The sequence below is a fragment of the Rosa chinensis genome, chromosome 5 (genome assembly GCF_002994745.2).
Source record: "Rosa chinensis cultivar Old Blush chromosome 5, RchiOBHm-V2, whole genome shotgun sequence".
Taxonomy (NCBI): Eukaryota; Viridiplantae; Streptophyta; class Magnoliopsida; order Rosales; family Rosaceae; genus Rosa; species Rosa chinensis.
In genome coordinates this window covers 83,174,293-83,188,120 of record NC_037092.1, presented here as the reverse complement: position 1 = coordinate 83,188,120, position 13,828 = coordinate 83,174,293, and the positions used below count along the sequence as shown (strand labels likewise).

Here is a 13,828-nt window from a genome sequence, read left to right as displayed (position 1 = left end):
AACTAAAAGCGTTCATGAGGCGAATTATAATGCACCCAAAAGAGGGCGCAAGGAGCGGAACCCTAAGAATAAGGGATATGAGGGACGTATGAGTCCATATAACCGCCCTAACAAGGAAGGAAACCGCAGGTTTGGTGCGGATACACGTGGTGGCAATACCACACGTGGGAGAGGTGGTCGTGGTATCCCTAGTCGTGGTGGTGCCGCCATGGCTCGTGGTGGAGGCGCCATGGATCGTGGTGGTGGCACCAATCCTCCTAGGGAACGCCTACAACGTGCACAACGTGCACCTCAATTAAAGGGAGGCAACCACAATGACATGTGTCATCGATGTGGATCAAGTGAGCATTGGTTTAAGCAATGCAAGGCAAGCGAGCAACTAGCTTCAAAATATAGGGCATACAGGGACCTGAGGGAACAAGAAGTGTACCTTGCAGAAGAAGAAGAAAATGGTGGAGACATCCCTCTCACCATAGAGGACTTCAAAGCTGATGATGAAGTGCACAGGGCATACAGGGACCTGAGGGAACAAGAAGTGTACCTTGCAGAAGAAAAAGAAAATGGTGGAGACATCCATCTCACCATAGAGGACTTCAAAGCTGATGATGAAGTGCACAAGGATGCCGCAGACTTTGATTAGATTAGTCCTTTTATTTTCTAAGAATTTTTGTAATGGCAATATGCCTTAGTCAATAAATGAAAATTGTTAAACATGGGTCCTGCATGAGCCATGTCATCTAGTTAACGGACTCACTTAACAGAAGACTAACTGATTAGACCTATTGGATCAAATTTGAAAGTGCATGGATGTTTATGATGAAATTAAAAGTGCAGGGACTGAAGTGATTTTATCTCTAAAGTTCATGGTAATAACCAATATTTAGCCTTTGACTTTAATTCCTAAAGTTGAGGATGTTAAGGAGGCACATCATTAGGCCTATTGCTTTGTGCAACGTGCTCTTCAGAATCAACTCAAAAGTGATAGCTATTAGGCTCAAACGCATACTATCTATAATTATCTCACCTCTTCAAAGTACAAACTTGTGTCCTTGGTAGGATAATTTTAGACAACATACTAAATGCTACTAAGGCTACACATTTTATGCACAACCTTAGAAAGCAAGAATGGAGTTTTTTTTGGAGGTAATGCTACTTAAACTTGGCTTTTCACACAAATGAATTTACATTGTTATGCAGTGTATTACTTCTGTGAAATATGCAATTTCAATAAATGGTGAGATTGTTGATTGCTTCACTCCAACTAGAGGAGTAAGATAGGGTGACCTTTTGTCACCTATTTGTTTATTCTTTGTGTTGAGGTTTTCTCCTCTTTATTCTCCAAGGCACTTGAGACTCATTAGTTGAATAGTTTGAAAATGTGCCCTAAAGCTCCCACTTTGCATCACCTTTTCTTTGCAGATGATAGCTTCATTTTTAGAGTTTCTATAGAAGATGAGTATTAGACATATAGATCTATTCTCAATCTGTATGAAAAAACTTTTGGACGGAAAGTTAACTTTCAGAAAAGTCAGAAAAGTAGTGTGTTTTGTTTCAACAGAAATTTCACTCAGGAATTGCAATAAAAATTGGCTGGTGTGCTTGAATTCAAGTTGAAGACTGAACATGACAGATACTTAGGGCTCCCTCTCAGAGTTGGTAGATCAAAAACGGAAATCTGTGCTTATATTAAGAAAAAAAATGACAAAGAGACTGCTAGGCTGGAAATCAAAAATACTAAGTGCTGCAGGCTAGAAATTGCTCATCAAGGCAGTAGCACAAACTATTCCCCTCTGTGCCATGAATTTTTATTTACATGCAAAATTTCTATGTGATGACCTGCACCAGTTGTGTGCACAATTCTTTTGGGGTGACACAAAATAAAATGAAGATTCACTAAAGGACATGAAATAGACTGTGTTTAACCAAACAGAAAGGAGGAATGGCTTTTAAAAATCTGCATGCATACAACCTTGCAATGTTAGCAAAGGAAGGTTGGAGATTGATCACACAACCCTACTTTTTGGCTGCTCCAGTTTTCAAAGAAGATATCATCCTTAATGTTTTTTTTTTTTTTGGAAATAGGCATGGTGCGGCTGCCCTCAAACCTTGATTAATGAAATTGCAGGCCTCAATGTTCATTTTGAGAGGCTGGAATTAGTGATTGACCTTTATTTTCTTGGCACAGTATTCATAGTACAAAGCAAGTTTTGGTAGCTAGAGTGCATTGAAGAGTTGGGGATGGCAATAATATCAATACTTGGATGGATAATTGGAATCATAACACACCAAATTATATGATCTCACATCCTGATAACTATGTGAGTGAGTTAATCAGTGGTGAGAAAAATTCTTGCTTTACTCAGTGTTACAACATCTTTTTCAGCCTAATATTGTGGAAAAGATCAAATGCATTCATATTAGTAAACACCAATTAGTAGATAAGCTCACTTGGAAGTTTGAAAGGAAAGGCTTATTCTCATTAATTTAAGACCACCTATTGGATAGTTAGGGATATGGTAATTAGTAATGCTTTGGCCTCATCTTCTATTGGTGAAACATTTAAGGGTTTATGGAAAGGTCTGTGGAAAGCTAAGGTGACTTTCAGTAACGTTTTCATGCTTGTATTCTCATTTTAGAAAAGAAAATTTGGATGAAAATGCGTTCGGTGACATATTTCTCAAAACATGGAAACTAAAAATTGAAAATATTTTCAACTTTTACACGGGAAAAAATAATAATAATAATAATAATTTGAAGTTTTCACTTTTTCATTTTTTTAGTTTAGAAAATATGTAGAATATTTTTTTGCACTAAACTATTGAACAACTTTTCAAATTTGAAAACTATAATCTCGTTTTCTCATTTTTGTTTTTAAAAATATTTTTTAGAAAATTATTTTCAAAAATGCTATCGAACAGCCCCTAATATTTCTGGTAAAGTGAAGATCTTTGTGTAGAGGGCCTGCAACAACCTGTTACTAACTACGGATAAATGACTCCCTAAAGGTTATCAAGGTTACTCAATGCCTGTTTTGTCATCAACCCTTTGAAGATGTAAACAATGTTTTCTGTGTGGTTGTCACATTGCCTCCAACATACTTGCAACCCAACCTTAAAATACTCTGGTACATATTTCACCTACTTTTCAATTCAGAGAATGGATTCTTGAGAGAGAGCTCTCACTTTACATGCTAATATTTTTGAAAGACTGCTTATGGTGGTTTGGGCTATCTAGGAAAATAGAAACAATATGTTTTGGTCTACAACTTCTAAGCCCCCTTAAACAATTCTCTTAAGTTGTATGGCATGGTGTGAAGAGTACAAGGCAGTTCATGCTAGTAACAGTGTAGTAATAAGGTGCAGGAGTCACATAAAGAAAGTATTGGAAGCCTCCTATACATAACATGCTAAAATTGAATGTAGATGGAGCTTTCTTGACATCTTCAATCTCTGGAGGCGTATTGCGGAATGCATCCACAAGATTTGCTGGTTTCTCACATCATTTGGACTGTGTCGCCTCCACACAGCAGGTTGAGCTATTGGTAATCAAAATGGGAGTGGAGCTACTACAACAGATGCAAATTTCCCATGTCGATCTGGATATGATTATTTGCTAGTGGTTCAAGCTATTTTTGCCATTGAGCTGGATGTTTCTGAACACATCTTGATCTTTGATATTCAAGCATGTTCAACTATCTCAAGAATTAGTAGTTGCTTATACTCCTAGGGATACAAATTGTGTTGCAGATTAGCTAGCATATATAGCTTATGAGTCCAATATGAACAATTTTTGGCATAATAATGCTCCAACTATTGTGTTGGATGCAATTAGGGGAGTCAAATTTGCACGCCTCATTTTACAATCCACACTTTTTTTTTTGGGTAACTTAAATTTTGTCTTTTATAAGAATTTTGACCAAATAAAGGAAGGGGTGGTTCTAGTTAGACCTCCAAATTTGCTATTTGGACCTCATATACTTAGTATACCTCTAATTTACTTTTAGAATACTTGAAAAGTTAAGTAGATCTCCTTATTTTTACCAAAACACTCTTGAATAGGATATACGTACAATAATTTATTACTTTACTTTTTATCTCTATCTTCAACCACGAGAAGAAGAATAAATCAAAATCACATGGTATTGCTCTCTTATGAGTATGTCTCTCCTCCACCATAATTAATCAGAGAGTTGATTCTCGATCTTGATATGTTGCTTCCCTTTGAATTTGCTAAAAGAATGATTTCAAGGGTTTTGGGTTAGAAGATCGAGTAATAACTATATCATAATATTCATTGAATTTAGTTTAAGGAAATTTCAAATCAGATTGTTTTGAATTTATTTTGTATTAAATTATAGCCCATGTATAGAAATTATTATTTTTACTTAATTGTTTTAGGTAAATTATAAAACTATATGACAATATAAGGAAATTCCGGAAAAAAAAAATAATTTAATTGAATGTTATATTTAGGGGAGGTAAGAAGAGGTTTTTTTTTTTTTTTTTCCTTTTCATTTTTCTCATTTTGTCCTTATTTATCTTTTCATATTGATAATTGAAAAAAATTGGGGGTTAAAATATAAAATTTGAAGGTCCAACTAGAACTACCCTAAAGGAAGAGAGTGTAGATTTTACTCTCTTGCAATTATCTATGTTTATAATCATCTAGCTTGATCAATACAACTTTCACTTTTACTCAAAAAAAAAAATTATATATTTATGTAGTTTTAAATGCATAGTTTGTTATAATTATTTTCCTTGAGTCACGTACTCCGTTGTTGCAAAGTTAGTCTCGTCCAGCGGCGCCCGAAAGTTTGGGTGGCCTTCGGCCTCGCCGTCGTCTTGGGGTTTTCTACCGGACAATAGATCCATATCTACTCCTCATAAGGCTCTGTAGGAGAGGGTTCCCCCGGTTTTTGTCAGTTTGGTTCAACTGCGCTAGTGGCGAAGGCGATGATTGTGCTGTTACAAGCCGGTAATCGATCCCTGCGAATGGTTTCTTGGACTGGCGATGCCAACATGGGTTTCGATTGGTGGTGGTGCGGGGTTGTGAAGATCCGAATCGGGGATGGTGTTGTTTGGTGGTGACGCAGGTTGGCAGCATGGCTCGGGACGATTGGATCGCTGCCATGGTGATGTGGATCGCAACAAGGCGGGTTGGTGGCATGGGTCGGACCGAACTCAGTCAGAATGTGATGTACAACGAGGGTTGGGAGAAGATATTGGACTGGGCCCGAACCAGGATGATGGGCCTGGGGAATCTTCTTGGCTGACTACCCAATTGGGCTTTAGGTTGTTGGGATGGGGTTTCTACCCTAGTCCATTAGCTTCTAAATTTGGGCTAGGGTTTAGGCCCTTGGCCTAACCCTATATATGTTTTTAGCTTTTTTGTCTAATTACAATAAGTTTCCTTGTATTAGGAACCTAGATCTCTAGCATTTCTGGCATAGTACTAAATGAGGATCTCCTCTATCTCTACGGTCTAAAATGTAAAATGAGTAAGTCTATTTCTAGGTACCACTGTGAATACTATCACCACCTTCTTGTCTGTCTATGTCCTTAAATGATAGCGGAAGGATATGTAACGATTTATTCTGGCTTGTGATGAATATACTCTTTCACCCCGTGGGCTTTCAAAAAAAAATTATTTTCCTTGAGTAGATATGAGGAATTTGAAATTCAAAATTTAAATATTTAAACTGAAAAATAAACCCCAAATTATGGGGATTTTGATTTATTTCCTTTATTTACCTTGAGGGGCAACATGAACAACGAAGAAAATGATTGGACTGCAATTAACAATAAAAAAGTGGCGGGACTACAATCAAAATTAATGTAGCAGATAGGATTTGATTAAAATATCTCTATACAAAATGAATAATACTACTAGTAATAGAAGTAAACATTTAATTCAGGAACTTGATTGACTCCTCAATGAGATAGGCCAGGAAAAAAAGACTCAGATTGATCCCCATATAGTGCCAAAGAAATCAAGGTAGTTGATGACTGTAGCCACCATAAATAATTTGTTCCCAATTCATTAGCTCTAGTCTCCAAAATCATGCTCGAACTTAAACAGTTGTAATGTTAAGATAGACAGTATAAAATTCATCCATGAAGCTTGACAATGGTTGTAGAAGAAAATTCCTATGCTCCCCTTGGGCAACAAAGCTAATAGGATGATACTGACTTATTCCACTCTTCATTACAAAGCTGGCTGCCAGTTTGAATCCATCGTTTGACGATTCTGAATTGCAACCGAGCTTCAAGGCTGCATTAACCTCCAACTCCGAGCTATACACAAAGCAACCATTGTCACTTTCTGACTCCAAGGAGGTCGATGCATTCTTTCCATCCAAACCTGGAACCAAGCGAAAAACTATGTTGTCCTTGCTACTTGAAGAATCTGCTATCACAAGGTTCTTGTCTTTCCCTTGATGCCCAAGAACCTTCCCAGGAAGATCAAACAGTTCTAGCATGACTGATTTACCAATAGCGTCTTGCGCTTTGGGAACTTTTATTGACAAGTCATCTAAAATGAGTCTGAAAGTGGCATGAACAGCAGCAGCAGTGCCTGCTTCTGGAAAGTTGTCTAGTTCAATCGACTGGTCTAAATTGGCCAAGGCAAAAGTAGAGTTTTTGTACTCTTGGGAGAAAGAAACCAAATAGTTATTGTACGAGGAAGGGATTGGAGTTATCCAGTCTGAAAGGGAGTTGGACTTGGTTTGGAGGTCCCAGTTACCACTAGTATGAGCCGCAAGCAGAACTGGACCAAAAAGAATTGCTTGGAGTGAAGCATACTCTGTCCGATCATCTGGGTTTATTCAAAGGATATGGTCAGTTCTACATCATTTATGAGAGAATCTTTTGTTGCTAAAAGAAATATACTACAAAAATCTTTTGTTGCTAAAAGAAATATACTACAAAAAGTTTGTGTAGGAATGGATTTTATTAAGGGTACCTTTAATAGCTTCTGTTCTCAGAGTAAGGGGTAGCTGAAGAGTTACTGTGTCACCATGGCTCCATTTATTTGGGATTGGTAAGAAACTACCTGCATCCCACAAATAGATAAAATCGATTATGTCTATAATATATACCTAAAAGTTGAAATGAAAATGAGCGTGAAGAGGATCAGAAATTAAAGAGGAAATTATTATAGTATCAGAAATTAAAGAGGATATTATTATAGTATCTCATGCCTGGAGCTGATGGCTGCAGACTTCGACCATTCAATGCTGCCTTTGCACCATCTGAATCAGTCCAAATTGGCATTCGCAAGTTCAAGGTAGATGATTTTCCCGTACCCTGCATCATTTAGTCCAACATAAGAACATGTTTTGCAGAAAAAAAACACCTGAGATTTTCTTTTTTGGATGGGACAGGCCACCAACATCTAGAGACCAAAACCAATCACACAGATGTAAATGAGGATTGAATCTAACCAATACAAAGTATACAACACCTGTGCATGATTATTTTGTGGGCAAAATGATGAATTTCAACAATCGAAGATATGAACCATGCGAGTGTTACTGTTGAGGCCATAGTCAATGTGATGTACCTTCGTTGAAGAAAATGTTAACGTGATTCTAAGGTAAGGATCCCAGGAATTGATGTTATCAACTGTCTGATCAAGTACGACTTGCCCAGATTTCCAATCAAGCAAGCTTGATATATACTGGATAATGTAAAGACCAGGAGTTTCTCCTTCCTCTTCAAAATAAATGGAATCTCCCAACTTAGAGAACGATTCAATCCCTACAAAAGCATCGAGCAGTAATACAGTACTGATAGTTATTAGGCTGTACCTACTACAGCAGAAATGGAATAGCAGTCTAAATTGCTTCAATTAGAACAAGTTGGAAACGAGAACACATGTAAAGATCATGAAACTTTTAAAGCAAGTTGTTAGAATCTGAAAGAAAATGTTAGAAGGAACAAGTGATCTCATACCAGTGCCATAACAACACCAGAAATTGCCAAATGGTGAACCCCAACCATGATAACTCTTGGCCTTGGACTGTCCACGACCTAGTGGGAGCATGTAGATCATGACTCCAGGCTCAGTTCCTCTTTGGATACCTAGCACACCATTCGTTAGAGCTCGCTCGTAATAATCCGCATATGCTGTTTCTTTGGTCCACCTAAACAGGTTGCGAGAGACCTACAAGATGATTGCAAAGTGCCAAAGTTGAAGAAGCAGTGTTCCTTTATGATAAATAACTTGAAAACTATAAAGTGGATGGAGAATGCACAAATTTTCCTCCCAGAATTTTTCCTTCATTGATAAACTAAAATCTGCTAGAGAATATCATGTAACGTATCAGAGAAGCCTTTGCATTAGTAGGGGGAACACACACCACAGCCAAGGTCTTTCTTTGTAGAAAGAATAGATAATTAAAGCAATCAACCAACCTCCCATATAACTAAATAAAAGAAAAAACAAAGAAAAAACTATCTCCAGCCAGGGTCTTTCCTTGATTGATAATTGCAAAAATGCATACCTTCAGCATGTTATAAGTTGTGCACGATTCCTCATTCTCTGATTGTAGAGTGGCCGCCAATCTTTTAGGGTCTGACCTGCTCACAATTTCAGGAAAGCAAATCAGAACAATTCGGGAATAAAAACCTAGTCTGAAAGAAACAAGCATCCCTCGATAAAAGGATGCATCTAGACTTTCAAACTACTTGTCCTCAGGTTAGCATTTAATTTGCTGAATTTTAGTACCAAAACTCGCTCACTGATGTCCCTCCTGTTGCATAGCTGTGAGAAGAGTTAACCATGTCCATAAAGAAAATCCCCATTTCCTGACAATTTCAGATTTTTGAGAAGTGTTAGCATTAAAGTCATCCCTAATAAGCTAAACCTTCAGAGAACTAATAGACTACTAATGGCCTATGTTCTGACATACGAATGGACAAGAGGATTTTTTTTTTTTTTTTTTGTTCTCTTTCTTGGTCAAGAGACATGATGGTAGTGTAAAGTTGAAGAACACAAGTGAAATGCCATACGCAAAAGAGAAGTAACACACCTACAAACACACATGGAATGTGAGGGGAACCAATTTGCAAGCACAAATATAAACAGTACATAGGTACTCAGTTGTTTGTTGAGAACTCTAATTCATATACTCCACAATATAAATAAAGCATTTACCTTATAAAGTGGATCACCAGTGACTTCATACCGCTTTTGAGCACCAATGACAACTGGAATATGCGTGTTGGTGTGAAAACCAGATATGTCATCAGCCTACAAGTATAAAAGCTACTTGATGAGAGGCATTACAAGAGATGAGTTTCAGAGAAACTAAAAATTTGATTGTCCTAGATATAGCAAGAGACAGAAAAGCCAGAACCAGTGAATCCTCTTCCAACTTTTTCAGATCATAATCATTCTCCAAAAGTCCCAAAAGTATTTCCAAGGAAATATAGATGAATTACATGTAAAAAATTTACCACTTTGATTCTTTGTATATCTATTATATAACTTTGTCAAGACTTAGGAGCCTTATTAGTTTCTCTTTGGTGCAAAAACTGAATTCCTCATTGTGTTTGTTCTCTGCTTACTAAATGAAGACAAAATATTTAAACTTTCTAAGGGATACCTAGAGATATTGAAAAGAAAACAATGGTTACCTGCACTGCCAACACTCCTAGAAAGCAGGGTTTGTCAAAAAGATGAGCCAACAATAAATGCTTTGTATCTCCCTGAGCATAGCAATATGAAAGGTTGACACAACCCAACATTCACATATTAGAAGTACTTAACAGCAATGAATTGTGTGCTATCAAAACGAAGATCTGAATTCGAGAAAAGGTGCTTGATAGTAATTACTTACCGTGATAGCATATAACTTATAAAGAATGTCATTCATGCCACCAGTTTCTTCATTGAGTGACAGATAATGGCGTGCTATACTGTACTTCGATATCACATTCTGAACACGTTTGTAAAAGTAATCAACCATCCATTTCATCATATTAAAAGCTTGATCACTACCAGCAAGTGTATACTGATCAAACAGGCCTGCCAAGATCTGTCAAAGTAGACAAGTTGAAAATTTAAACATATGACTCTCTGAATCAAACTAAAGTATTTACTCTAGTGAAACAACCCAATTTGATTCTACCTTGTGAATGGTATAATAAGGAGCCCAGACAGGTGTAATAGCTTCAAAGCGATCAAATTCCTCAGTTGGAAAAGCCGAAAGATATCCACTGCCAATTTCCTTCTGACAAAGAGAGAGACTTGACACAATCCCAGACATCTTCTCTTTGAGAGTATCATTATGAGTGCTAGCCCACATCATTGCTGAAGCACTCAAATAATGCCCTTCAAGACATAAAAGCAAGTTACTTGGTATGCAACTATACACTATACAAGATGATTATTAAAAACTAATTGGAAATCTAAAAATCCAAAAGGCACAGAACCATTATATATCTTTGATAGTTCATCATGAGTATTTTTTGCATATTATTCATTCTCTCCATAATAATATCAAAGAAAAGAAAAAAGAAAAAAAAAACACACACACACAACCATTTCTCCAAACTAAGGTGGACTCAGAAGTAGCTCCCTTTCTTAAACTGTATACAATACACAGAATCTAAGGAAGCTTGACACAACATTGAAAGCAGCTTTAATAAAATCACAATTAGAGTATGACAGCATAATGTTAATGAAGAAGACCAATGAACATGTGATGAAATGAAAATTACAGAAAAGCTGTAATGAGCAATGCACATAATGTTAACAGAGAAAACAAAACAATGAGTTAGCAAGTATGACTAACCTACAAAATGACCCCGCAGTTCACCAGTCGATGCCTCCCACGAACCTTCAGCATCATATGGTGCCCCAGGGGTTTCTAAACCAGCTGTCTTTCGAAAGCTCCAAACTAAACTATCCGAATCCAACATCAACAGGTACTCTAGATTTGTTTGCTGTGCCTTCCCATGTTGTGAAGTTGGATCCAACCTCACATCATGCAATGACACTTCCTTGAGAAAACCTCCGGGGGCCTCAGAACCACCAGCGGAGTTTTTCATCTTCCGGTACAGCACTGACCACTCATATTCATCTTCCTCCCTCAATATCTTTCTTGGGAGCAAATTCAACCAAGCAATGTCATCACTTGGTGTCACGTGGTAGTGTGAGAACATCTCCTTCTTCAAACTTTCATTATTGGAAGATAAAAGCGCAAACCGTAAAGTATGTGATGCCATCCCAGGATGAACAGTGTTTGTACACTCCTTACCCTCAGCCAAACCACACACACATACACATACCAGAAAAATCACAAACACAGATGACATATCAATCGACCCAAAACCCTTCATTTCCATCAAAACAATACCCCAAATTCCCAAATGTGATTTGGAAACAGGCAAATTAAGTACCAAGACAACAACTTTACAGCCAAATTGTGTTCAAATCCAACTCCCAACAATCAAGTATTCAACTTTAACAAAAACAAAGAAAGCATAATCTCTTGAAAACTCTAAAAGAATTCAACTTTGAGCTCAATGTGTCTATCTGAGCAAAACCCAGAAGAGAGTGACCTCCTAAGTTCAGTGAACTAGGGAGAAAAGCACAGCAAAACCCATCATCCAAGTACAAGAATTGAATTGAAAACAGTATAAGAGAACAATGAAAGACTATGAGTAAGTTAAAGTAGAAGCACCGACTGAGGGCCTATATATGCACATGTATACATACACAAGCAAAGAGAACAGAATAGGATAAGCTAAAGTCCAAGATAGCAACTTATTATCCGTAATCATCTCGTGGAAGCTAAGAATGGTTTATCTGTAAAGAATACAAGTAGTATTTTTCCACAAACCCAATAATTTTGTTTGAAAGATTTTTATTTACTGCAGCTACATGGAGTTTACAGAGAGAGAAAAGAGAGGTGAGAATCACGGACGGCGTCGTCTTTTAAGGGGAGTTGACCAAGAGAGAGATTTGGGGGTTGAAGGAAGATGATGAGAAGCAAGACACAGCTCAACAACTACTGAAGACGACATCGTTGTTCTATTCAATTGCTCTTTCTTTTCGCTCCTTTTTCAACTGAAATTTGTGTTTTTGTTTCTGTTTTTTACACGTCCGGTGTTTATTGATAAATGTTAAAAATAGAGAAAATTAGATATAAACCTAAAAATATAAACTTCTATTGGGAAAAACTCATAGATATTTTTCTTTCAATTTACACCCACTCTACATAAGCAAACCTTTCATATAGAGTATATGTCTATAATTAATAATTTTTCTCATTTTTTTGATATATCTAATTTTCCCTTCTGATTGTGAAGAGTTAAATTAAGTATCTTCCTTAATTTTATCATCCATTTGCATTTAAAATATTAAGCTAATAAATCAATTCATTTTGACTATATCATAATCAATTACATCCTTAGTTTCATCCTTGCTTTTATATTGTGATTACTGACTTGAGTATATGTTTCTATATATGCTCATTACAATAGTATTTCATTTCCAACACAAATTTTAGTTCTTGTTTTCCTTATATGTAGGTATTTTCTTTCTGAATAGAATTTCAATTTTCTTTTCCTTGACGGGAACAATTATTGTTTCAACAGATGGAAAGAGATTTTGATTCAAACACTGAGAGAAAATGTTTTTTGTGCTTGAAAGAAATGGCGGAGGACAAATAGGCATGATACTTCTCGCTTGTGTTTTTGTGGGACAACTAAAAAAATGTTATGAAAGAAAAGAAAATGGTTGGAGATGGGGTTAGGAAATGGGCAAAAGCTTTTGTTCTTGTGTTTGCACTCCTAGGCTCACATTCAGTGCCTCTCTACATACTTGAAAAATATCTAATTGTAAAGTATGTATCTTGTTCTAGGATTACTTTCTTCTTCTTTTTAGGTATATTGTCATAGAAAAATTTTAAATACACATCCCTAATCACTTAATACACATCCCTATTATTTTATATTTTAATTAGATTTTGTAGATAGGTTGAATGACCAAAACAGACATCTATGCATTAGAAAGAAAGAAAAAAATAGTCATATTTTCCTTATATAGAATAATTTATGCATAAATAGTTAGATAAACACAACAAATTTCTATACATGGCCTCCTAATTTAGTACAAGAATAAAGTTAGGAACTATCTAATTTAATTTTTTCTTAAATAAATTGTAATTAAATAAGGTTAGAAGCCATAAAATTTAGAATTGCAAAATCAATGGTATTAAATGTTTTTAAAACAGATCGTTTTACTCCCTTTTTTAGTTAATTTCCTTTTCTTTCTTTTTTCTAAGAGATACGATTAATCCATTTATTTTCTAATATAAAAAATTATGGGTGAAAAAACTTTGTAATTGTTAATTTGTTTGGCCCCTCTAATGACAACTATGTAGTTCCACCATTGGAGAGAAACTAGTGATATAGTTTTGGTTAAATGATCAACTCATAATTTTATACTTGATCAATATGGTGTTTGGTGGATGAGAACTCAAATAATATAAAACATATTTATATGCATCTATTTAAAGGGAACAATAATAATTCTTTATGGATTTCTGAATAAGTAACACAAGTAATCAATATGGTCATTTAAAAACATCAATATACTAGAATATACTAATCATATTAAATAGTAGCCTTAATATAGTCAAATAATAGGATATTTCATGATTTTTGAGATTAAGGATATTTTAGGTACTTTGGGTTGTGTATTTAGTACAATATTAGAATGAGAAATTAAATAGGTGGTGTATTAAGTATGGAGTGTGTATTAAGTAATTCAGAGTGTGCATTTAAAACTTATTAATTTCATGATAGGTTTTCACTCT

General features: G+C 35.9%; 1 protein-coding gene across 1 annotated transcript; it reads right to left on the bottom strand.

The window, feature by feature from the left end:
* Positions 1–5,780: 5,780 nt before the first annotated feature.
* On the bottom strand, positions 5,781–12,006 carry LOC112164473. Its single transcript, XM_024300677.2, has 12 exons — positions 10,799–12,006; positions 10,133–10,335; positions 9,842–10,039; positions 9,639–9,710; positions 9,157–9,252; positions 8,728–8,807; positions 8,504–8,579; positions 7,953–8,163; positions 7,561–7,757; positions 7,199–7,304; positions 6,961–7,050; positions 5,781–6,813 (listed from the first exon to the last, which is right to left on the bottom strand). The coding sequence occupies exons 1-12, from the start codon at positions 11,349–11,351 to the stop codon at positions 6,071–6,073; spliced, it is 2,625 nt and encodes an 874-aa protein (XP_024156445.1). The 5' UTR covers positions 11,352–12,006; the 3' UTR covers positions 5,781–6,070.
* Positions 12,007–13,828: the final 1,822 nt, after the last annotated feature.

Bases quoted from the DNA above. Each gene is read 5' to 3' on its own strand.
- LOC112164473 (XM_024300677.2), bottom strand. From the start codon at position 11,351: ATGGAAATGAAGGGTTTTGGGTCGATTGATATGTCATCTGTGTTTGTG. The intron at 10,336-10,798 runs GTTAGTCATACT...TATGTCTTGAAG, and splicing joins ACTGCGGGGTCATTTTGTAG to GGCATTATTTGAGTGCTTCA. The intron at 8,164-8,503 runs GTATGCATTTTT...ATCATCTTGTAG, and splicing joins CAACTTATAACATGCTGAAG to GTCTCTCGCAACCTGTTTAG.